This window comes from Loxodonta africana, chromosome 27, assembly GCF_030014295.1.
Source record: "Loxodonta africana isolate mLoxAfr1 chromosome 27, mLoxAfr1.hap2, whole genome shotgun sequence".
Lineage (NCBI taxonomy): Eukaryota > Metazoa > Chordata > Mammalia > Proboscidea > Elephantidae > Loxodonta > Loxodonta africana.
In genome coordinates, this window is record NC_087368.1 from 12,397,886 (window position 1) to 12,424,424 (window position 26,539).

General features: G+C 41.3%; 1 protein-coding gene across 1 annotated transcript in view; it reads right to left on the reverse strand.

Moving 5' to 3' along the window:
* CPNE4 (copine 4) overlaps nucleotides 1-26,539 on the reverse strand; it is a 504,022-nt gene that overhangs the window by 460,265 nt on the left and 17,218 nt on the right. The window contains exon 2 of the mRNA XM_064277332.1: nucleotides 17,368-17,548. Coding sequence (XP_064133402.1) covers nucleotides 17,368-17,547 — 180 coding nt within the window. The 5' untranslated portion in view covers nucleotide 17,548. The remainder of the gene's footprint in view (nucleotides 1-17,367; nucleotides 17,549-26,539) is intronic.

Here is a 26,539-nt window from a genome sequence, read left to right on the forward strand (position 1 = left end):
CCCTTTCTTAAATAGACCAAACAAGTGCCTGTGCCATGGCCTGTGGTCATGCTTCTGCTGGGACACTCTTTCCCTATGTCCAGATGGCTCACTCCCTTATTCATTCAGGTTTCTGCGCTAATATTTCCTCCTCAGAAAAGCCTCCGTGGCCACAATTTTTAAACTAGCCCCTCTCACGCACCTAAATACTGTTCTCTATCCCCTTTCCCTGCTTCGTTTTTCTTCAGAGTACATACAGCTATCTGACAATAAATGATACATTTATTGCTTACTTTCTATCCTCTGTGCTAGCACGAGAGCTAGGACCATGCTTTGTTCCTTGTTTATTCTCACCCACTAAAGCAGTGTCTGGCACATAGTGGGAGCTCAATAAATGATTGTTGAATGAGTCTAATAATTAGCCATTTACATGTGCACCATTAATGGACTAGTAGTTGGATCACAGGAGTTCCTGGGTAGTGCAAACAGTCATGCACTCGGCTGCTAACTAAAAGATTGTTGGTTTAAGTCCTTCCAGGGGTGCCTCAGAATAAAGACCTGGTGAACTACTTTTGAAAAATCAGCCATTGAAAACTCTGTGGAGCACAGTTCAACTCTGACATACATGGGGTCACAACGACTTGGAATTGACTCGATGGCAATTGTATTCTTAGGTGAATCATGCCTCAACCGTAGGATAAACTGCTCTCTTGCCATTAAATTATTGTGGAATATATTTATGAGTATTGAAAACTGTGGTTAGGTAAATCTTAAAGTAGTTAGTTGGAAATGGGAAACTACAGGATCAAGTAGCAAAGAGACAGAGACAACAGTGGTTGGGCTTGGCTGGTTCCCACAGTCAATAGGTACCGTGGTCTCTCTGAAAGGGGTAACACTTGGCACAATGAGGCATCAGCAAGAGAGGGCTCATGGTGTGACCAAATGATCGGAAGTCTGAAATCAGAGGATTTTAGAGAGCAGGTTCCACCCCTCCTGGTTATATGATCTTGGAAATGTTATTATGTCATCTCTCAATCCCAGTTCTTTCATCTATAAACTGGCAATGAAAATAATAGAATTGATTTCAATAGCTGTTGTGAAGAAGCAATGAGAAAATGAAGGTGGGTGCAGATACTAGTTTTTTTGTTTGTTTTTTGTTTTCTTCTTTATTGTATCTACTGGTGGTAATGCATATTTTTTTAGGCTATTCTTAAATCTGGTGTTCAAACCCAGGAGAAATTTCAGTTTGTATATTCTTTTTATTGTACCTCTTCAAGTCAAAAATTTTTTAAGTTTAATTATCAGAGTATACAATAGTATTTCCTTTTACAACTCCTACATTTGAATATTTCAAACTTCAAAGAGAGCACCCTAAACAGGGACTGGAATTATAAATATGCCCATTTCCTCCTATCCATGCCCTTTAAGGTAATCATAGGATCACATGATAATAAGTTGGGGCTCCCTCGTTTGCTCATGTTTCCAGGTATAGTTCATAGTTTAGCTGTGTGGCAAAAATTTGAGACTGTTCTTATTAAGAGACAGGGTCTATGTCCCTGCCTTGACACTGCTGTTCATAGAAAGGCCACATGGAAGTTCTCCAATCAGAAATACCAGTCTGACATATAAGTGAAGACACCTTCAGATGATCTGAAACCGCAACCATTCTAACAATCTCCCAAGATAAGGACCTAGACATCGTGGAACAGAGATAAGCCATCTCCACTGTGCCCTTTTTCAACTTCTGATGCAAGCTGTTACATTTTGGAGTAATTTATTATGCAACAATAGTACTAGAACAAACTGGATGAAGCCAGCCTTCAATAGCCAAAAACCTAGCTAGATGTCCTTGAGTTGATTCCGGCTCATGGCAATCTCGTGTCTCTCAGAGTAAAACTGGACTCTATAAGGTTTTCAATGGCTGTGATACTTTCAGAAGTGGATCACCAGGCCTTTCCCCTACCCTCACACCCCAGGTGCCTCTGAGTGGACTCGAACTGCCAACCTTTTGGTTAGTAGCCAAGTGCTTAACGGTTTACACCACCCAGTCTTCAACAGGGGCAGGCTAAAACAGGTTTCCCTCACTTTAAATCTCAGTTCCTCTGAAGTAGTTTTCAAAAGGCTAACATTCATCAAAGCGGGGGGAAATCAAATTTTCTTCCTTTTATACACAGTTCCAAAACTGTAATCTCTCAATAAGAACTAGTCTTCACACTCAAGAAGAAAATATCGAAGACTAAATTCTCAGATAGAAGAAGCTCTTGAAACATCAAGTATTTGAAAACAGACTATGAAGAGATAGGGAGTCAAACATTCCTGAGCCTGAATCAAGATAAAATATTTAATTAGCCTGTAAGCTGACCCCGAGAGCATCTGGAGTTTCCAGAAGGAAGGGAAGAATTTTCTTGTCACTTCTCTGCTAAAACTGACAAATGGTGGGGGCAAGATGTTGGCACGGAAGCAAAGATGGAAAGGTAAGGTTATCAGCATGGCCTCTCTGAAATTCTCAGTCCACAGATTAGAGAAAACGGAGAAGTGGAATGAAGTGTCTCCAGGTCTATTCGTCGTCTTCAAAATGCAGAGAATGAAGGCGATAAGGAGGCTTAAATAATTCCCTACCAGGGAAGTCCAAATAGATCAATCAGAGTGGTTAATTGGAGACGGCAGAAACTTAGAGACTTTTTCAGTTTTCTGAGTAAAAGTTCTCTTATTTTACACAGAAGATTGGGATCTAGAACGCTTGGGCTGGGCAGCAGACCAAAAACGTACCTCTGGCATTGAACACGCCTCGACGTACATATTAACTGATAATATCTTCCATATACTGAATACTAAGTAATGTGCTAACTACATCCATTTTGTATGTATTATCTCCTTTTAAAAAAATAACAGTTAGTATTCATTAAGCACTCACTATGGCAGTGGTCTATCAGTGGTAAAACTCTTGCCTTCCATCTGGAAGACCTGGGTTTGATTCCTGGTCAATGCACCTCATGCGAGGCCACTACCCACCACTAGTGGAGGCTTGAGTGTTGCTATAATGCTAAACAGGTTTCAGTAGGGCTTCCACACTAAGTCATACCGGTGATCTACTTCCAATGAAAATCCCATGGCTCAAACAGTGCAATCGTGTTGTACACGAGTAGCCATGAGTCAGGGGCCAATTCAATGGCTGCTAACATCAACAACATGCACCAGTTTAAGCATCTTCTTATGTCACCCTCATAAGAAACTCATGGATAGGCTTTATTGCTGCCCATTTTACCGGTAAAAACACAGACATAGAAAAGTTGAGGTGTTTGTGCAAGGTTACACAGATAACCCAAGTGGACTGATTCCAGAGCCTTCACTATTCAGCCACTTCACTATCCTGCTAGCCAATAATTTAATCCCAACATCAACCATTTAGAGATGAAAAAGCATGAGCAGCTCAGAGGCAATAACTCTCCTGAGGTCACAGTTATCGTGTGGTGAACCTTGGCCTTGTTTCCAAACTGACTCCAGGTCAAGCCAGGCTCCTAGGACAGCTTCCTAAGTGGTCCAGCAGAGTGATTTCAGGTTGGACTGAAGCCTGGTGGGACACACCATAAATAGTTCAGTTTTATTTTGAGATTGTATATGTACTCTCAATACATATTAGGTATTGTTATGGATTAAATTGCGCCTCCCCAAAATATGTGTTGGACTCCTAACCCCTATACCTGTGGACAAATCCCATTTGTGAATAAGGTTTTCTTTGTTATGTTAACGAGGCCATATCAGTACGTTGCTGTTGTTCTTAGGCGCCGTCAAGTCGATTCTGACTCATAGAGAGCCTATGTACAACAGAATGAAACACTGCCCAGTCCTGAGCCATTGACAATCGTTGTTATGCTTGAGCTCATCGTTGCAGCCACTGTGTCAATCCACCTCGTTGAGGGTCTTCCTCTTTTCCACTGACCCTGTACTCTGCCAAGCATGATGTCCTTCTCCAGGGACTGATCCCATCTGACAACATGTCCAAAGTACGTAAGATGCAGTCTCGTCGTCCTTGCCTCTAAGGAGCATACTGGCTGTACTTCTTCCAAGACAGATTTGTTCATACTTTTGGCAGTCCATGGTACATAGAATATTCTTCGCCAACACCACAATTCAAAGGCATCAATTCTTCTTCAGTCTTCCTTATTCATTGTCCAGCTTTCACATGCATATGATGCGATTGGAAATACCACGGCTTGGGTCAGGCGCACCTTAGTCTTCAAGGTGACATTTTCAGCACTTTAAAGTTGACATCTTTAACACTTTAAAGAGGTCCTTTGCAGCAGATTTACCCAATGCAATGCATCTTTTGATTTCTTGACTGCTGCTTCCATGACTTTTGATTGTGGATCCAAGTAAAATGAAATCTTTGGCAACTTCAATCTTTTCTCTGTTTATCATGATGTTGCTCATTGGTCCAGTTGTGAGGATTTTTGTTTTCTTTATGTTGAGGTGCAATCCATACTGAAGGCTGTGGTCTTTGATCTTCATTAGTAAGTGCTTCAAGTCCTCTTCACTTTCAGCAAGCAAGGTTGTGTCATCTGGATAACGCAGGTTGTTAATCAGTCTTCCTCCAATCCCAATGCCCCATTCTTCTTCATAGAGTCCACTTTCTCATACTGTTTGCTCAGCATACAGATTGAATAGGTATGGTGAAAGAATACAACCCTGATGCACACCTTTCCTGACTTTAAACCAATCAGTATTCCCTTGTTCTGTCCGAACAACTGCCTCTTGATCTATGTAAAGGTTCCTCGTGAGCACAATTAAGTGTTCTGGAATTCCTATTCTTTGCAATGTTATCTAAAATTTGTTATGATCCACACAGTCGAATGCCACTGCATAGTCAATAAAACACAGGTAAACATCCTTCTGGTATTCTCTGCTTTCAGCCAGGATCCATCTGACATCAGCAATGATATCCCTGGTTCTACATCCTCTTCTGAAACCAGCCTGAATTTCTGGCAGTTCCCTGTTGACCCACTGCTGCTGCCGTTTTTGAATGATCTTCAGCAAAATTTTGCTTGTGTGTGATATTAATCATATTGTTCTATAATTTCCACATTCGGTTGGATCACCTTTCTTGGGAATAGGCATAAACATGGATCTCTTCCAGTCCATTGGCCAGGAAGCTGACTTCCATATTTCTTGGCATAGATGAGTGAGCACCTCCAGCGATGCATCTATTTGTTGAAACATCTCAATGGATATTCTATCAATTCCTGGAGCTTTGTTTTTTGCCAATGCCTTCAGAGTAGCTTGGACTTCTCCTTTCAGTACCATTGGTTCCTGATCATATGCCACCTCTTGAAATGGTTGAACACCAACTAATTCTTTTTGGTATAATGACCCTGTGTATCCCTTCCATCTTCTTTTGATGCTTCCTGCATCGTTTAATATTTTCCCCATAAGATCCTTCACTGTTGCAACTCAAGGCTTGAATTTTTTCTCCAGTTCTTTCAGCTTGAGAAACGCCGAGCCTGTTCTTCCCTTTTGGTTTTCCATCTCCAGCTCTTTGCACATGTCATTATAATACTTTACTTTGTCTTCTCAAGACACCCTTCGAAATCTTCTGTTCAGTTCTTTTACTTCATCATTTCTTAGAGATAGAAGGCTCCAAACTGTAGCTGTCTCCTCAAGCTCTCTCCTTGATGTATAATTCCATTTCTCAAGTGACCATCATGGGATTCAGGGTACAGCAGGAAAACCCTTGGCAACCAATGCCCAGTTTGCACATCCAAAGTGTGGCCGCCAATCCTGCAGGCTAAGGAGGCACGGAAGCCAAGGTCATGGTGCTTTCTTTGCTGCAGAAGGCCAGAAGTTAGTCTTCCAGGTCATAAGTCATTTTCAGGACATGCAAGAGAATTAATCACCAACACGTATCAGTTCAAATTGGTTTTTTCTCATTCGTAGCTGGTATTTCCCACCTCGCGTGAATTTTGCTCTTGGACATCTCAATATTGGCAATTTTGCAATTTTAATTTTAAGAAAGCCACTTAGCCACATATCAAGCAGTCCAGTAATCTTCTTTCCCTGTATCCAGGTGCATCATTTACAGATTGAACATCGTGGAACCCTCAGTCTCTTAGTCACAGGGACATGACCTTGGGCAGCTAGGAAGAAATGTTTTCTGGCTCTACTATTTCATTTGGTTTTCTTTTCTATTAATGCTTAGGGTAAGATTTCTAATATCACCAAAATCAACTTTATTTTTTTTCTAAGAAAAATAAATTATTCTTATTAAGGATGTGTTATGGGGGAGGTAGAAAGCAACATCAAAGTTTTCCCAAATGGGAGCTTGATGTGAAACCCCAGTGGAAACTTTGTGAACAACTGAAGAAAACTGTTGTTTTTTATCATCTGTCATGCTAGGCGTTAGCCACCGAAATACTGTAAGTCAGCAAAGTGTGAACAGAAAATCTTTTGAGAAAGAAGCTTGTCTGTGATATCCAGAGGGAATGCTTTAATTAGCTTAATTTTCATTTTTCAGCTCTCTTCTATGTCCACAAGTGAGAGGTTAAAAGTTTTTCAGAGACCCAGCCCAAGGCGTGCATGAGTGTAGTCTAAACTCAAATGCCTCCAGGGGCCGCTCAGTGGACAGGTGCAGGAAGCAGGCTGGCTAATAGAAAGCACAGGACAACCTTCATACTCTGTCAAGGAAGGCAGCTGCTGACCATCTCCAGCTCATTGATGCCCCAAGTATTAAAGCAGTGCTTCCAAGCCCTGCTTTTCTAACAAGTTCCCAGGCAATGCTAATACTGCTGGTTAGGGATCAATTCGGAGAACCACTAGTAGAGCATTGGTCCTCAACACTTATTATACATAAGAATTACCTGGGGATCTTGTTAAAAAGTAGATCCTGATTCAGCGTATCTCAGGTGGAAATTAAAACTCTCAGCAGGGGTTTGAACCAGAATGAACTGGTTTGAAGTCCTGAATTAAAGGCCCCAGGTTGCCAGATTTCCTGGTTACTCAAAAGAAACGAGGGCCCCAGCAATTCCATATGAATTTGAGAACTGGCTTTTCCATTTCCACAAAAGAGGCTCTTGAAATTTTGATATTGTGTTGAATCTATAGATTTCTTTGGTAGCACTGACATGTTAACAATATTAAGTCTTCTACCCCATGACCCTGGGATGTCTTTCACTTATTTAAACCAAACCCATTGCTGTCGTGTCAAATTTGACTCATAGCAACCCCACAGGACAGAGGAAAACTGCCCCCATAGAGTTTCCAAGGAGCACCTGGTGGATTTGAACTACCAATCTTTAGTCAGCAGCTGTAGCACTCAACCACTACACCACCAGGGTTTCCTTCACTTATTTAGGTCTCCTTTAATTTTGTTCAGCAATGTTTTACAGTTTTCAGTGAACAAGTCTTTCACCTCCCTGCTTAAATTTATTCCTAGGCATTTTATTCCTTCAGAATTGTTTTATATGGGGAATGCAATTAATGTCACGGAATTGTACACTTAAAAATTGTTAAAATGGCAAACATTTTGTTACATATACTTTACCACGATACATTTTTAGAAAATTAAATTAAAAAAAAAAAACAGAAATCTGGAGTTTTATGAAAAATCTGATCTTTATGTTTTGGCAACCAAGTACAACACTTTAAAATACCATGAAGGCTAAACAAAATGTGTCTGTAGGCTAGAAGGAGGCCAGCAGCTTCAGTTCACAACCTCTGGGTAAGTGGCAAAAGCATGGGTTTTGGAATCAACCAGATTCCAGCTTTACTATTTACTAGTTGTGTGACTTTAGTTAATGTATTCATATTCCCAAGCATCTCAGTTCCCCTACCTGTTTTCAATACCTACATTGAAGGGTAGTTGTATCAGAAAGAATATATGTAAAAGGACTAATAAATAGCTTCATATATACATATATTTATTACCATTACTACCCATTGCCATCAAGTCAATTCTGACTCATAGTGACCCTATAGGACAGAGCAGAACTGCCGCTTAGGACTAATGGACCATGACTACCACAGCCTCTACTGGACAGAATCCAGCACAACTAGATGGTGCCCGGCTGCAACCACCAACTGCTCTGACAGGGATCATGATAGAGGGTCCAGGACAGAGCTGGAGATAAATGTAGAACAAAATTCTAACACATAAAAAAAGACCAGACTTACTGGTCTGACAGAGGCTGGAGAAACCCTGAGAGTATGGCCCCTGGTCACCCTTTTAACTCGGTACTGAAGTCACTCCTGAGGTTCACCCTTCAGCCAAAGATTAGACAGGCACATAAAACAAAATGAGACTACTTGGGTACACCAGCCCAAGGGCAAGGATGACAAGACAGGAGGAGACAGGAAAGTTGGTAATGGGGAACCCAATGTCAAAGAGGGGAGAGTGTTGACCTGCTGTGGGATTGGCAACCAATATCACAAAACAATATGTGTATTAACTGTTTAATGAGAAACTAATTTGCCCTGTAAACCTTTATCCAAAGCACAATAAAAAAAACAAAGTCAGAAAAAAAAAAGCAAAGATGAAACTTTGAGGACTAAGGTGCGCCTGACTCAAGCCATGGTATTTTCAATCACCTCATAAGCATGTGAAATCTGAACAGTTAATAAGGAAGACTAAAGAAGAATTGATGCCTTCGAATTATGGTGTTATCGAAGAATATTGAATATACCATGGACTTCAGAAGAACAAACAAATCTGTCTTGGAAGAAGTACAGCCAGAATGCTTCTTAGAAGTAAGGATTGTGAAACTTCATCTCACATACTTTAGACGAGTCATCAGAAGGGATCAGTTGCTGGAGAAAGACATATGCTTGGTAAAGCAGAGGGTCAGTGAAAGAGAGGAAGACTCAATGAGAAGAATTAACACAGTGGCTGCAATGACGGGCTCAAGCATAACAAAGACTGTGAGAATGGCGCAGGACTGGGCGGTATTTCATTCTGTTGTGTGTAGGGTCGCTATGAGTTGGAACCAACTTGATGGCACCTAAAAACAACAACATACATGTGTATTTATATTTATGTACACACACTTACCTATACGGCTATTTTTAAGGAGCCCCAGTTGCGCAGTAGTTAAATGCTCAGCTCCTAACCAAAATGTCAGTGGCTCAAACCTTTGAACCACTGTGAAATACATGGCAATCTGCTTCCATAAAGATTTACAGCCTTGGAAACCCTATTGAGCAGTTCTACTCTGTCTTATAGGATTACTATGAGTCAGAACTGACTCGACAGCAACAGGTTTGGTTCAGTTTTACTTTACTGCTATTTTTATTTTAAGAAGTCATCACCTAAATGTTTATATTGCTTGACCCATTTTCATTCTAGGCGTTAAAAATTTAGAGTAATAAAAAATCAATTATGCCAGGTATAGGTGAATCTGACATTTGGGCTCCATGCTCTCTGGTCAATACACAAAAGGGTGATGGCCCACTTGTTCTATAGGGCTTTCCCATGAGCCCTCTAGCCAAGAAGGAACTGCTACAAAATTCCACAGCAAGTCCACTGCCATGGACCAACTTTTCTCCTCCTGTGTTGCTAGCAGGGATGTTAGATCATATGGCACCCCAACTAGACCCTACATCTGGGTAGCTGGGGGGTGGGAGGTGGAAAGAAAATGGAGAATAATGGAGAGAGGGAAGAGTGATGATTTTTAGCTCCACCCCACATAAAGGCAGCCTAGGCACCCTTGAGATGGTCTACCTACCACATATGTAAGAAAGAGATGAAAGTCAGGGCCTTATTTTGAGCCCTCTTTCTCAAGGTCACTTGACTTTCTGAACTTTAGGCCCTCTTAAGGAGAGACTTCTTCTACTGGACTCTGAGGTCTTTGAGGATATGAAGCATGTCTTTTTCAGGGTGCCCTATATATGCTAGGGGTAATTTCAATGTCTGTCTTGCCTTTTCATGGGGCAGTTATGAGAAGCCAATGAAACAATGTAAGCAGATGGGCTTTGTGAATATAAAGTACTATGGGGATATATTATTATTACAAATAATAATTAACTTAAATTATTAGAACCCACTGACAAGTGACATGTTAGACATAAGCACACTAATTATTACTCACAATTATTATTATTACAGCAATCCACCGAAGTACATGATACATCCAAGGGCAATTAATACTCAGAATTATTTAGAACATCCTATAAAGGATCTCAATAATTATGTATTAAAACTAAGTGGAAACACAGAACTAAGGTGATCGGAGTGGTTTAGGGAATAATTTGGGTTTTTCCAAAGAGGATAAGTACTCTGCCATTCACAGAATCTTGGCCAAGGGCCACACATCATGGACTTGGCACTGCTTCATGGAGAACATCCAGCCGTGCCCAGGAAACAGAACTTATGTTCCAGTGAACTGAATCAAAGTCTTCAGTTCAGCAGGGTCCTTGCTTTTGAATCCCTGAGGAGTGTTCACTATCCCACTTGGATGTGATGTTTAGTTGCAGGAGTTTGCAAACACATCAGTGGAAGGCAAAATAATTTCCACTCTTCATTGGAAGATGAAATACTCTCTAAAACACTGACCACTGAATATCACCATACACTGTCATCATTACATGGCCAGGAGTGAATGTAGGGGAGATTTTAAAAAATGTGTATGGAAATTACAGAGTAGGTCTGAAACTCTCAGTTCTGGAATGCATTTCCAAGTAGCAAGTTTTCTCTTCCTTCCGTTTTGTCAGTTTCAACCATGGCCATTACTAAACATTTACTGAAAGTTTTTACCCAGTAAACATCATTCCATCTCTAGCCAATCCAAAGGCAGGGGTTATTCTGGGGGGAAACAAAACACATCTGTGTCTCTCAGTCATCAGACGTAGATCCCAAACACGGTTGGTCTGCAAAGTGCCCCAGTCCAATGTGCATTTCAGAATGATTGATTTCCAATATTCCAAAGACATACTGACTCATTCTCATTGACCCTTAATACTATTAATAGCACAGAAGCCAGATTGTAGGTCTTTTTGAGTCTAAAAATCAAGCCTACATTTTTATGATCCATGTTAGAGCTCAAATATTCTCTTCCATTGCTAAGGGACTATAGCCAACCAAAAGAGCAAGCACTTCCTCTTCCTCTGGGAAGCCCATTTGAAGATAGTTCTATCTATTGCAGTGGTAACCTGAACTGTAAACCAGGGCATCACAGGGCCCGTTCTCTGATGGAATTCCATTAGAAAAAGCACAGTCCAGCAATCACAAGTAATAAAAAAGAAATGGCAATCTCTTTCCAAATGGCAAACTCCTTCCAAAAATTTAAGGTATAAAATTAATTGTCCACAGTAACATTTTTACAAATCCCCTTTCCTCTCCTCCTCACGCCAACTAAATTATCTAGCGCGCCAAAGATGTTCTAGAACCATGCTAGCTATTTATGTTTAATTTAAATTAAATAATTGAAATTTTCATTTTCTCAGCCATACTGGTCACCCTTCAAGTGCTCAAAAGCCCCAAGGGGCTAGGGGTTACCTTCTTGGACAGGGCAGACATGGAACACTGCCATTACTGCAGGAAGTTCTATTGGATGATGCTCATCTAGACGGTGCCTTTCTTTTGTCAGACTTTAAAATGCTTCTGAAAGATAAGCTCACCTGCTCCTCTCTCTCTTACCCTGACACTCCTCCATCATCTCTTCATTACACAGATCAGCTTAGCCTCTCAGTTTGTTATTTTTTCCTCCATTTAGCCAATTACCAGATTCCCCAAAAGGAAGAGACCCAGGAAAGTGACACAGCCATCATGAACTCTCTTATGAAAAATTGAGGTTTTCTCTCAATTCTGTGATTCTGTAAATACGAATGTCTCTGTAAATCCAGGCAGTTTCTAGAGGGTGGATATAGGAAAATTCACACATCAATAAATACTGCTCCTGTGCACATTCATGTTTCCTAGTGCTCACTAAACATAAACAGCAGTAGCTATTATTATATATTATTAGGTGTCATCAGTCAGTTCTGAATCATAGTGACCCTATGGGCAATTGAATGAAACACTGCCCGGTCCTGCACCATCCTACAATCCTTGCCATGCTTGAGCCCACTGTTGCTGCCACTGTGTCAACCCAAGTCATCAGGTGTCTTCCTCTTCTTCACTGACCCTCTACTTTACCAAGCATGATGTCCTTCTCCAGGAACTGGTCCCTCCTGATAGCATGTCCAAAGTATGTGAGACAAAGTCTTGCCATCTTTACTTCTAAGGAACATTCTAGCTGTACTTCTTGCAAAACAGATTTGTTTGTTCTTCTGGCAGTCCATGGTATATTTAGTGTTCTTCACCAATACCACAATTCAAAGGCATCAATTCTTCTCAGGTCTTCTTTATTCATTGCCCAGCTTTTGCATGCATATGAGGCAACTGAAAACACCATGGCCTGGGTCAGGTACATCTTAGTCCTTAAAATGACATCCTTGCTTTTTAACACTTGAAATGGGTCTTTTGCAGCAGATTTGTCCAACACAATGTGTCATTTGATTTCTTGACTGCTGCTTCCAGGAGTATTGATTGTGGATCCAAGTAAAATGAAATCCTTGATAACTTCAGTTTTTCTCTGTTTATCATGATGTTACTTATTGGTCCAGTTGTGAGGATTTCTGTTTTCTTTATGTTGAGGTGTAATCCACACTGAAGGCTCTAGTCTTTGATCTGCACCAATAAGGGCTTCAAGTCCTCTTTGCTTTCTGCAAGCAAGGTTGTGTCATCTGCACATTGCAGGTTGTTAAAGAGTCTTCCTCCAGTCCTGATGTCCCATTCTTCTTCATATAGTCCAGCTTCTCAGATTATTTGCTCAGCATATAGATTGAATAAGTATGGTAAAAGGATATAACCCTGATTCACACCTTTCCTGATTTTAAACCATGCAGCATCCCCTTGCTCTGTTTGAATGACTGCCTCTTGGTCTATGTACAGGTTCCACATGAGCACAATTAAGTGTTCTGGAGTTTCCATTCTTTGTAATGTGATCCATAATTTGCTATGATCCACACAGTCAAATGCCCTTGTTAGCTACATGGTTTAAGTAGACTGCAAAGTATTTCTAACTTCTAAGGGTCCAGCATAGGTGTGGGCGAGGTAGAGGCCACTTATGGAACTTGCACCAAAAAGTAGGCATGGATACTAAGTAAGTGTACACTACTTGAGGAGTGAATGAATGATTCTCCAAGTTACTACAAGTTGTTAGACGTTTTATGTGCTGGTCATCTACTTCTTTGATCTTAAATGCATTCTACACTCTTATTTCTACTAGGGAGTGGACCATAACCTTCTATTATTTGTAAACAGATGGGGGAAGTACTGAAGGCTTGAAGAGTTTGCCTCAGTGAAAGGCATTGGTGGGAGACTGGAAAGCAATGGGAAGGGAGATGCTAGGGTACCTCCACCACTCCACCCCCTTTTTCAGGCAGCATCTCCAGCACTATCTGAATCTCCTCGATCTTTCTGGCTCCCACCAGATATCCCCACCCACCATGGATCCAGCTTTTTCTAGGTGGCCCAACTCTTAGGCTTCAGGACTACTATCAACTCCTTTTATCCCTCTCATCCAATTCTGTGCTGGTAATGTTTAGCAGCTGGCTCTGGGTTGGGTGGTGGTGCTTTGGACTCTGATTTGAAGTGTTTGTCAATTTCTGTTGTATAAATACCATTTCTGACTTGTAAGATTTCAGAATGTTTAATCATCAGCAATCACAAATCGGTATAAGCTGTCTCCAGCACACTACTGCTCTAGTCCTAAGGTAGAGTTTTTAGCTATTTAGCTTTTCAACATATCCAACACTTTTGTTACTAGTGCCCTGAATTAAATTCTTTCTATTAGCTACTTGGTATGGGTTCTGTTTTTCTGACTGTATCCTGAACATATATTGCTAAGAGTGTAAAAATGATTGGAGCAGTTCTCAAAGTGCCAGATAGTAAACCAGCTGTCTTACGAAGCATGCTGTTTAGTTCAGCTGACATTGTTTTCTAAGAGTAAGACTTTCTAGATGAAGGAAGCAGTGAATTTATTTATACTGTGATACAAGTTCCATATCTCATCTGTACTTGTTTTTGGACTGGTAGTCGTGTGCAGACCACACTCTGAATAACACTGTAATAGATTACTGAAACAGAAGACCCTCAACCATATGGGTTGACACAGTGGCTGCAACAATGAGCTCAAATGTAGCAATGATTGTGAGGATGGGGCAGGACCAGGCAGTGTTTCATTCTGTTGTACATAGGTTCGCTATGAGTCAAAACCAACTTGATGGCAACTAACAACAACAGGGCACTTTGAAAAAGCAATTTGGCAATATGTATCAAAACCTCCAAGTATGCCCTACCCCACCAGTTCCACTTTGACAGAATCTCTACTAGTAGCTATTTCAAAAACAAAGGAGAAAGCCTCATGCATAGAGGTATTCATCACAATGTTACTTAAAATAGAGTATTTTTGGAAGCAACTTCTAAAAGAAAAAAATAGAGAAATGGTTACATAAATCCATTTGATGGGATATTATATCATCTTTAAATGATATAATGATGAATATTATAGCAACATGGAAATACATACACTACTAGGTAATAACACAGGGACAGAAATTTGTACATGCATAACCAGAATCATATAAGAATATGCTGCCAGAAAGAAAAGACTGAAAAAGAATATATATAAATAATAGTTCATTACCTAAAGAGAGATAGATGAATTTTTTTCTCTAATTTTCACAGTGACTTTTTTCTAACATAGGTATTCCATTTATGTCTTGTTAGATAAACAATAAAAAAATAAATGCACCAACAAAGTCAATTATTTAGGTATTATTTAGAAGGAAAAAAAGACCACACATTAACCCCCAACCCATTGCCATAGATTTCGACTCATAGCAACCCTATAGGGAAGGGTAGAACTGCCCTGTAGGGTTTCCAAGGCTATAAATCTCTATGGAAGCAGACTGCCACCTCTTTCTCCTGAAGACCTTTCGGTTAGCAGCTGAGCACTTTAGCCACTGTGCCACCAGGGCTCCCTTCTCACATTAAGCTAGTTGCAAATGCTGTTTTGCTTTTACAATTTAAGCCCTGGACACATCTGAAGTTAAATTAAGATCCCCAAATCTGCCCATCTGTCTGTCATTCTCCTGGGCAGGTTGGCTTCTCACCTGAATCTCATCTGCTCATCAATGTCTATCCAACTTCCCTTTTTGGGAAGTTACTGATATCACATATATACATAGCAGTAAAAGTGCTGCCTCTCAAGTCCATTGAGCCTTCTTTCCACGGTGGAGCCGCCTTCTAGCTATTTGTAAACAGATGGAAGTATTGAAAGGTTGAAGAGTTTGTTCCAAACGACCCAAAGCAAGTAGTAGTCTACTCTTGCCTTACTCAGCAAGTCTTCAATCATATTACCCAAATTTCACTGAGGTCTTGGTTCCCTTAGGAAGAACAAAAACTACATCCTCCGCTGTACCCTTTGTTTCTCCCCATTCCACCCTTCGCCAAGACCAGAACGTTGCTCACTTAGACCAGGTTCTTAGAAGCAAAAGAAAAAAAAAAACAGAAACAACAACAAGGACTAAAACCCAGACCAAATCCAATCTGTTTCACCTCATAAATAAATAAACAAAATCCAAACGCAGAATCCAACCCACAACATTGCTGCATAAACCAGCAAAGACTAACACTGGTGTCCTCTGTAAGTATAAAATAGCAACAAAGAGCTTAGGCCCTGGAGTTTGACTGCCTGGGTTTATCTTAGATTTTCTACTGACAAGCAGAGTGATCTTGGGCAAATTACTTAATTTTTCTGTGCCTCATTTTCCTCATCTGTAAAATGAGGATAATATATCACAGGATTGTTGTGAGGACTAAATTATTTTAAATAAAGCACCTAGAACAGTCCCTGGTACTTGATAAGCACCCAATATTTTTTTAAGTTCTGACCCTAAAACTAAATGTGTAATGTGGCCCCTGTGAGCCCTTCCCAGAAGCTACCACCTCTACCGTGAGCACTAGTCAAAGAAACATCTGGTCAAATGTAGTACAGTTGATAACAGACAAAGAGCTTCGACACTCTTCCTAGAGCTCTTCTCCACTGGGTCCATGATAGGTTAGAGTTTAACAGGCACAAAAAAGAATAAATCCTTCCTAGAACGAACCTGAAAAAAACAGAGTTAACTTGACAATCTGGAACCCGTTTCTCTTTGGAGAAACACAATACCATTCCATTTCCACCACTGCCCAGCCAGCTTCCACACCCATGCATAGCAAGGAGTGTGTGTTAGCAAACATGTAGAGTGGACGTTCTATGCATGCTTTGGAGGGCTGTCTGAATGTGGTTTGACTACCCTTCAAAGCCAGTTAAAACTGCAAGCTGGTACTCCTTTATCCCACTCCTGCCACCTCAATCTCCTTACTGCTCAATCTTCTGATGATTTCCATTAGCAGGATTCATCTTTCTTCAGTACCCAACCAACCTTCGCTGAGGTAGCACATCCAGCTCACCCCATTAACCCATGGGGATTGGAATGACATCACTCACTGCTTCAGTTCTGGGGACTGGGTTCCATCACCACTGGAACAACTCTCCACAGAGCCCAGTTTTCTCCACAAACACGTCATTTGTCCTGAGTCAGCTCCCCTTGCAGCACCCTATTTTAGGTTTGGTCATAGGACTGGCTTCTAGTCTTGGTCCCTACTCCTCAGTTCTGGCCAAACATCCCACACAGTAAGTACCCCAGCCCAGCTCCCAGGACTGGAGCTTGGTCCCAACTGCAGCCTAGGAGCCAGGGATCCCATGGAATGCATTACTGATACCAATCCTCCTGGTTCCCTCACCCAACCCAGGAACATATGGAAAAGACACCCATCCACTGAGGTTATTCCATCTGAGTAGTCACTTCTATCCCAATCATCAAATTCTTGCTCCCTTGGAGCTACCTTTCCCAGAATTCTAGTTGTCTAATCTACTCTTATGAATCTGCCTTGACCACAATGATCCCTGGAACCAATATTTGGAGCATCAGCTTCCTCACCCCAGCCCAGCCTGGGGTACAGGTTCATGCCTGTCCTTAAATCTCTCCCTGCCTACCCTTTGCCAATGACCCAAGGCCTCACACTCATGTCATTTTCAGGTGGTGTGGCAGTGAGGTATGGGGCAAAGCTCAGAGACAGGGAGAGACTTTAGGAGGAGATAGGACAAAGAGTATATTGTAAATACTTCTCAGTAAGTGAAAAGTTTCAGGCTCTCAAATTAAGGGTGAATGTGAAACGATCCACAGTATCAAAATAGCCACATCAAAACATTGTGAAATAAGCAGAAACATAATCATATTCATTTCTAGAATTTTCCATCTCATCAAAATAAACCAACCAGGCATGCTTCTGTCCATTTCATTGGACATGCCTACCTCAAACCACTGCCCGTGGGACTGCATTTTCAGGATGACACAGGGGTCTGGTTTGGAAAGGGCATCTCTGTCAGAAATTCCTTTGCACGCCACACGCAGCTCAACTTTGGTCAGGCAGGGGCTGTTAAAGATTCCCAGCGTATTGGCAGCCGACTCATAAATGTTAGTCATCTTCTTCATTCTGTTTTAGGTGAGAAAAAGAGGGGAAAAAAAATATGTGCCGATCACTGCAATATTTGTGAAACCGCAAAAGCCTCTCAATCATCCTTCAGGAAATTGTTCGATGCACAGTTTCAAACATTGAAGGTATTTATTATCTCACTTTCCACACCAGTGGCACAGTCCCAGGGAAATAAACCAAAAAAAAAGGCAGCTGCTATTTGGCTAAGAACACTATTTTCCTATATGATTTGCATACATTTGCATAGTACACTTTTTAGTCTGTGAAATAAAATTAATGAATTAGTGCAATAGACTGCAAATTGTAATCCACTTCTATATTAAATGCATGGCTTGTGTGAAATTTTACAGATTTGTTGGTTAATCAATTTAATCACATTCCAACTTTTTAAGATGCCTTAAAAATCCAACTCCCCTGCTTTGTGATCCCAAAGACCTCTTTAAAATCTTAAAACTCAAAAATGTCACTTAAACATCTATAGGAAGTCTCTCACCCTATCTGAAGAAACAGTCCAAATTTGCCTTCCCTAAACTCTGGCCCACCTCTTGAGATGATGTCAGCAAGCCCATTTCAAGACGAAAGGGCTAAAATCCAATTTCTTGCCTCAAGTGTGGGAAATCTGTTTTCAACGTTCCCTTCCTCACTCCTACCTACCACATTAAAACTCAGAAATCAAAAGGGGAATGATAAGGGCTAGATGGTATGAGAGGAAAAACACAGTCTTTCGTTCTGAAATCATAAAAATGGCGGTCATGTATGATCACTGCAGGCTCCCTGCCCATCTCCATGTGGTGCCCTTTTCAACAACATACCATATCACAGAGGTCCAGGGCTGAAGGGGCAACCCAGAGCCCACCAACGCTCTCCCCCTTCTCTGAGGAGGACTGGACTTGTAAGGACATTGGAAGCTCCTCTGCTCCATTCTGAAGATTCTCCCAGTTGGAAAATGCAACATCCTTCTCACAGAATTCTATGTCACTGTAGATTTGTTAGGAAACACGGCAATGGCTACTTCAACCTTAAGGTATTAGTGTCCTGTAGTGGAATTTCTTCATGCATAAATTGAGGATAATCCCTCCCTCCTCTCCTTCCACAAATATTTAGTGAATTTCCACTTAGTGCCCAGGACCAAACTAGACCCCGGTACAACACTGTACTACCTCTTCACAGGACGACGCAGGCACACACACACATACACAGACTCACACACGCCACCCACCTCCAAACTTATTTCAGAGCTCCATGCCAAAGCTAAGTCTTTTCCTCTCTGGCAACGTCTCTCCTTCATTGCAGAGGTCACTGGAATTTTCTTTCCCAAGGCTCAATACAAGATTCTACTCTTGCTCTCCCGTCTTTACGTTTCTGGTCTTTTACATTCCATCCTACTAGAGCCTTGTTTATCTAATTATTGTCAATATATGCTTTTCCCTATATATGTTGAAAAGAAGTTGCACTGAATGCCAAGAAGTGATGCTTTAGGACAGGAGTCAGTAAATTATGGTCCGCGAGCCAAATCTGGCCCACCAATTGCTTTTGTAAATAAAGTTTTATTGGGACACAGGCAGAGCTGAGTAGTTGCACGAGAGATTGTGTGGCTCATGAAGCCTAAGATATTTACTATCTGGTCTTTTTTAGAAAATGTTTGTTGACTTCTATTCTAAAATAAATAAGAGAAAATCGCAGTTGGGGAGGGGTCGCAATTCTGTTTTAGTATGTGTTGTGGGATTACTGCTAGTACTGGGAGGAGTTGCTCCAACTTCCACCAAACTGAACATTAATAGGGAATTTGGCACATTTGCTTTTTACATATGGGAAAATTCAAGTTCACAGAAGGTTGGCCTCTTGTCCATGTCATGCAATTGTCCCAACAGTAGAGTTGGGAATGGAATTCTAGTTTTCTGTCTCCTACCACACATAAATGCCTATAGCTGGAGAATTGTTTGAATCTACAAAGGAAGAGTGTATACAACAATATCTATGGAAGCACCAGTCAAGAAATCAAATGACATATTGCATCAGGCAAATCTGCTGCAAGAGATCTCTCTAAAATCTTAAAAAGCAAAGATGTCACTTTAAGGACTAAGATGCTCCTGGAAGCCATGGTATTTTCAATTGCATCCTATGTACGAGAAAGCTGGACAATGAAATAGGGAGACTGAAGAAGAATTCATGCATTTGAATTATAGTATTGGTGAAGAATATTGAAAATACCGTAGACTGCCAGAAGAATGAACTAATTTGTCTTTGAGAAAGTACAACTGGAATGGTCCTTAGAAGCAAGGATAGTGAGACCACATCTTATGTACTTTGGACATGTTATCAGGAGAGACCAGCTCCTGGAGAAGGACATCATGCTTGGTAAAGTAGAAGGTCAGCAAAAAAAGAGGAAGACCCTCAACAATGGATGGATTAACACAGTGGCTGCAACAATGGGCTCAAACGTACCTACTATTGTGAGGTTGGTGCAGGACCAGGGGACACTTCATTCTGTTATACGTAAAGTTTCTATGAGTTGGAGCCAACTCAACCACACCTAACAACAACAGTAATCTCAATGCCATTTTTTCCACATGTAAATCCTTTAGGTGAAGAATTATTCAAACCTACCAAGGAACAGTGTATAACAATACCCTTGATTGATTTCGACAACCATAGAGAGCCATACTTCCTTCCTATTTTTAAATAAATTTTCATTCATTTATACAAAATGCACAAGTGATAAATGCACAGTATAATAAATTACTGTTCCTTTATTTTTAAAACTTCTGAGCAAACCAATTATTAGAATAACATGGAAGACAGAACATGTCTGTAATGAAATTTATAACAAAGCTGGGAGGGAAGAAATCAGCTAGTGGGAAAATGGTCATGTGTTCAGACATGGTTAGAGTATGCTGTGAGCCCTCTTTAACTTTTTGCTGTTGTTATTGTTAGGTGTCATTGATCCAGTTCCGACTCATAGCGACCCTATGTACAACAGAACAAAACACTGCGTGGTCCTGAGCCATCCTCACAATTGTGGCTGTCCTGAGCCCATCACTGACACTAGTTTACAAACATGATGTCCTTCTCCAGGGACTGGTCCCTCCTGATAATATGTCCAAAGTACATGAGACGAAGTCTCGTCATCCGGGCTTCCAAGGATCATTCTGGCTGAACTTCTTCCAAAACAGGTTTGTTTATTTTTCTGGCAGTCCATGGTATATTCAGTGTTCTTCACTAACACCATAATTCAAAGGCATCAATTCTTCAGTATTCCTTATTCATTGTCCAACTGTCACATGCATATGAGGTGACCAAAAATACCATGGCCTGGGTTAGGTGCACCTTAGTCCTTAAAGTGACATCTTTGCTTTTTAACACTTTAAGGAGATCTTTTGCAGCAGATCTTCTTAATGCAGTAGGTCATCTGATTTCTTGACTGCAGCTTCCATGGGTGTTGATTGTGGATCCAAGTAAAATGAAATCCTTGACAACTTCAATCTTTTCTCCATTTATCATGATGTTGCTTATTGGTCCAGTTGTCAGAATTTTTGTTTTCTTTATGCTGAGGTGTAATCCATACTGAAGACTATAGTCTTTGATCTTCATCAGTAAGTGCTTCAAGTTCTCTTCACTTTCAGCAACTGAGGTTGTGTCATTTGCATATTGCAGGTTGTTAATAAGTCTTCCTTTAATACTGATGCCTGTTCTTCTTCAAATAGTCCAGCTTCTTGGATTATTTGCTCAGCATACAGATTGTATACATGAGTTGATGAACAACCCTGACATACACTGTCATGGATTGAATTATGTCCCCCCCCAAAGGTATTTATCAATTGGGTTGGGCCACGATTCCCAGTATTGTGTGATTTTCCTATGTGTTGTAAATCCTGTCTCTAGGATGTTAATGAGGGTGGATAGGCTGCACTTGTGTTAGTGAGGCAGTACTCAACCTACAAGTTTGGATTGTGTCTTGAGGCAATCTCTTGAGATATAAAAGAGAGAATCAAGCAGGGAGACAGGGGACCTCATACCATCAAGAAAGCTGAGAGACAGGGGACCTCATACCACCAAGAAAGCAGAGAGACAGGGGACCTTATACCACCAAGAAAGCAAAGAGTGTCCTTTGGACCCAGGGTCCCTGTGCAGAGAAGCTCCTCATCTGGGGAACATTGATGAGAAGGTTGACAGAGAGAGAAAGCCTTTCCCTGGAGCTGACATCCTGAATTTGGACTTTTAGCCTATTTTACTGTGAGGAAATAAATTCCTCTTTGTTAAAGCCATCCACTTGTGGTATTTCTGTTATACCAACAATAGATGACCAACGCACACGCCTTTCCTAATTTTAAACCAGGCAGTATCCCCTTGTTCTGTTCAAACAACTGCCTCTTGGCCTATGTACAGGTTCCTCGTGAACACAATTAAGGGTTCTTGAATTCCCATTCTTTGCAATGTTATCATAATTTGTTATGCTCCACACAGTTGAATGCCTCTGCACAGGCAATGAAACAGGTAAACATCTTTCTAGTATTCTCTCCTTGCAGCCAAGATCCATCTGACATCATTCCATGTTCTCTTCTAAACCCAGCTTGAATTTCTGGCAGTTCCCTACTAAGGAAATGCTGCAACCACTTTTGAATGATCTGCAGCACAATTTTACCTGCGTGTAATACTAATGATATTGTTCGATAATTTCCACATTCTGTCGATTCACCTTTCTTTGAAATGGGCACAAAAAAGGGCAGTTTATTCTCCAATCAATGTCTTCCCATGCTCTACTATTCCCCATGCATTAAGTGCTTCCTTCGAAATTCATATTCTGTAGCTCTGAGTTGCTTGCCTTGTCTCTGGGAGCCATCTAAATAAATCTCTTCTAACTGTCCCTTATCCTGGCACGAGAGTTTAATCCTTCTCTCACCCATAACCACTGATTCACTCTACAGAACACAAGTTTTTCCTATAGAATGGGACTTCATCTCTAATGCCTGGTCTTAATAGTGAGGTATAATGAAAAAACAGACTCTGTCAGAGAGACACATAGTTTCAGGTTCAAATCCTGGTCCTTCCATTCACTAACTGTGTGACCTTGCACAGGGTGCTTAACCTCTCTAATATCTACCTAACTTTAAGGGTCATTGTGAAGATCAGATGGAAAACTGTAAAGTAATTAGCACAGTTTCAAGTATATAGTAGATATTCCACATGTGGTTGTGATTATTATTGTAGTTTGACTGCGCTCAAGAGGAAATCATTTATGCTATTAGATTTTCTGCTATTACTTTAAAACTAAAGTTCTACTACACCATCCCCCCCCCAAAAAAACCCACTCCATTGAGTGAATTCTGACTCATAGTGACCCCACAGGACAGAGTAGAACTGCCCCACAGAGTTCCCAAGGTTGTAAATCTTGATGGAAACAGACTGCCACATCTTTCTCTCATGGAGTGGTTGGTGGGTTCGAACCATTCACCTTTTGGTTAGCAGCCAAACACTCTAACTACTGTGCAATGAGGCCTCCTTAAAGTGCAGTGAGGTCTCCTTAAAGTTCCACTAAAAAAGAAAAAAAGTTCCACTAGCCCCCTTTAAATGCCTTCTGTTTGAAGCCCACACGATCTGGAAATACCACCCCCCACCTAAGAGCACACAGCCACCTATCACATATAGTGGCTTGTCTGAGGATTCATACACATGAGCTGATAACTAACTTGCACATGTTCACAAGGCAGATAATATAACAATGGTGCCAGCCCTATAAATACTATGAAGCTGCTTTGTCACCTTCTCAATATGGACAATTATTCTTCAATGTTCTTCCCAATGCATCAGCTGGCTACTTGGGAAGCCAGGTGTGCCAGGGAAACCCTCTCTTGGTCCATATGACAGAAAGTCGTATGTTACGTGCAGTTCATGAGATATCTGATGGGAGTTGTGGGAATGCCACAATGTAGAAGGGTCAACAGCCTCATCTTCCCTCATTTATTCATTTTCAGGTTATTACAACATTTTTGGTTCATGTGTGCCTAGTTTAGTGGATTTCAGATGAAAGTATCTATTTTAACCACCCCTTCCCCCAAAAAATGCAGATTACTGCAAAGAAATTCATGATTGAAAATAATTCAGCACTGTAGACACAAGCAACAACACTAAATGGCAGATGTAACATATCTACTCCTAACATGAGGCTTCCACTAGCCATCTTACTTGGTTAAAAATGGTGACAATCTAATCACGTGTGACAAGAAGTTGTCCAAAACTTTTCTTTAATTATCAAGACTTCTTGAAATATGGGTTTACACACACTATATACTAAAGGTATATCCTTTACTAAGTGTATATAGTACCCTGAGCTATTAGTTGTTGTTGTTAGGTCCTGTCGAGTCGGTTCCCGCTGATAGTGACCCTATATGCAATAGAACGAAACACTGCCCAGTCCTGCACCATCCTCACAATCAAGCTATTAATTAATGATAGTAAATTTAAATTGTTTATAAATGAATAAATAAATGTACTAGGGGTACATGTTAAGAGATTTTTTTTTTTTACCAGTGGGTATATGATCCAAATGTTTTGCAGCTCACTCCTTTAGGTGATGGGAAACCCTTGGAGGATTTGGAGCTGAGAAATGGACATGATCACATAAGCATTTGATAAAGACCAGTCTGGTACCAATATGTTGGCTGGACTGGAATAAATGAGAGAAAAGTTCGTGATTGTCTAAGATTGTTATGCTAGTCATTATTCCTTCCTTCCCCACTGATTCTTTGCCCTTCTTTTCCTGCTCTGGGCCCTAAGAGGCCGACCTCTATGGGATGGCAGCTCATTGTTGGCTAGTTTACTGATGGATTTGACTAAAGGGATGCCCAAACATAAGACCTTAGGAAGGGAGAAGGTGGACAGCACTTTTCTTCCCAACTCCCACCCTGATTTGACCTTGCACTTCTAGGAGTGGCTGAGTCCCTACATGATCACAGCTCCTGGCAGCAACTCTGCCTCTAAGGCTTCAGCTCTCACTGGGCTTTGGTAACACCACCCCTATACCCCTCCCATTGCTCTTTCAGGCTTATGGGTAGTAATGGTTTCCCGCTAGTCTAAAGTTGGGCATCCTAGAAGTAGGGACTCAGAGTCACTTGATAAATTGAGGAGAGAAGAGAAGGGAAGTGAGTGAAGCCAGGAAGCAGCCTCAGCTGGAGCCCAGCTTCAGCCTGGTTCTACTGGGAGCTCTGGAGTATGAACTTTAGCACAGAGCTGATCCCACCTCAAGGAAAGGGCACCAGCCTCTCATAACTCATGTCAGTCAGTCATGACAATAGCCAAAGCAGCCAGGAGCTGCTTAAACCCTTTGCCGTTAGGTCACCTTGGACTTATAGCGACTCTAAAGGACCAAGCAGAACTGCCCAATGGGGTTTCCAAAAAGCGCCTGGTGGATTCGAACTGCTGACCTTTTGGTTAGCAGTGTAGCTCTTAACCACTATGCCACCATCAAACAAGGCTTTAAGTGATAGCACCGGTTATGGCTCAATTGGGAGCTGCTCAGACCAAGGGAACCTGCCCTCTCCTGTCCATTGTCCTCAAGGCACTGGGTGTGGCTCAAGCCAGTCAAACCCAGTTTACCAGCGTACATGCCAAAGGAAAAAAATGCTATTTGTCTTACTGCGCCCGCATGCCATGATAACCTATGTAGTCCGTGATGTTTGTATGTACTTCTTCATGACAGACGATATAAAAGGTTCTGCCTCCCTTTGTTCAGGGAGCTTAATTTGAGGTCTATACCTCCTTGCTCCTTGCCTGCAGGATTGCAGTAAACACTCTTCCTCTCTCCTCACCTCAGTGTGTCTTTATTCAGCCACACTGAGTGGAACCTGCTTTAGGTAACAATGCTAGGGCTAGAGAAGCATCTCATAGGTTTGGTAGCACCCTCCTGGCTGAGAGCAATCAGGCAATTCCCCAGAAAGGGGCAGCTATAAGCCAGTAGCAGCCAACATTAACCACCACTGGGGGATGGGAACACCTACTAGATAAAAGGGATCTAGGCAGTGTCAATAGGGTCTATTTCACCACTGTGGTTAGCCTCTGGGAGCCTCCATGTTGGGTCCCTTAACTCTAAACACACCTCTGTAAATAGTCCTTTCATTAAAATCTCTTGAGTCAACAGAGATGATTCTGTTTCCTTCCTGGTAGAGAACTGACCAAGTAGAGAACTGAGCAGAGCAGCTGGAACAAAAATCAGGAGTGGTGTCAAGATCAGATGTTAAGATGACCCCTATAAGCCCCACCTCCTGGTATTCATGCTCTTGTGTAATCCCCTCTCCCCGAGTGTGAGTGGGACCTATGACTTGCATTTAATCAATAAAACACAGCAAAAGTAATGAGATGTCCCTTCTGCAATTAAGACGCAGTTAAGGCCCTCAGTGTAATAGGCTGACAGCAATTGAATTCTGTCAATAAACATGTGAACTTGAAAGTGGATGGTTCTCCAGTTGAACCTCAGAGGAGACCACAGCTCTGGCTGACACTTGACTGCCACCTTGTAAGACCCTAAAGCAAATGTTATAAATTAAATTGTGTTCCCCACCGCCCGCAAATATGGGTTGAAATCCTAACCCATATACCTGTTGATGCAATCGTGTTTGAAAATAAGGTTTTGTTATGTTAATTAGGCCACAGTCAAGTAAGGTGGGTCATAAAAACTGTGAATTAGACACAGGGAAGACCGGGTGCCACATGAGGATCACCAAGGAACCAAGAACAACAGAAGCTACTGACAAGGAAAGAATCAACACAGCCAAGAGCGTGATTTGGACTTTAACCCCCATAATTGTGAGGAAAATCTCTGTTCTTTAAAGCCTCCCACTAGTGATATTTCTGTTACCACAGAGCTAGGTAACTAAGACAGCAGAGAACCCAGCTAACCTGTGGCCAGACTCCTGGCTGTCAGAAAATGTGAGATATAAATATGTTTAATAAAAATGTTTAAATTATGTTTTAGCTGCTAAATTTGAGGTAATAGCG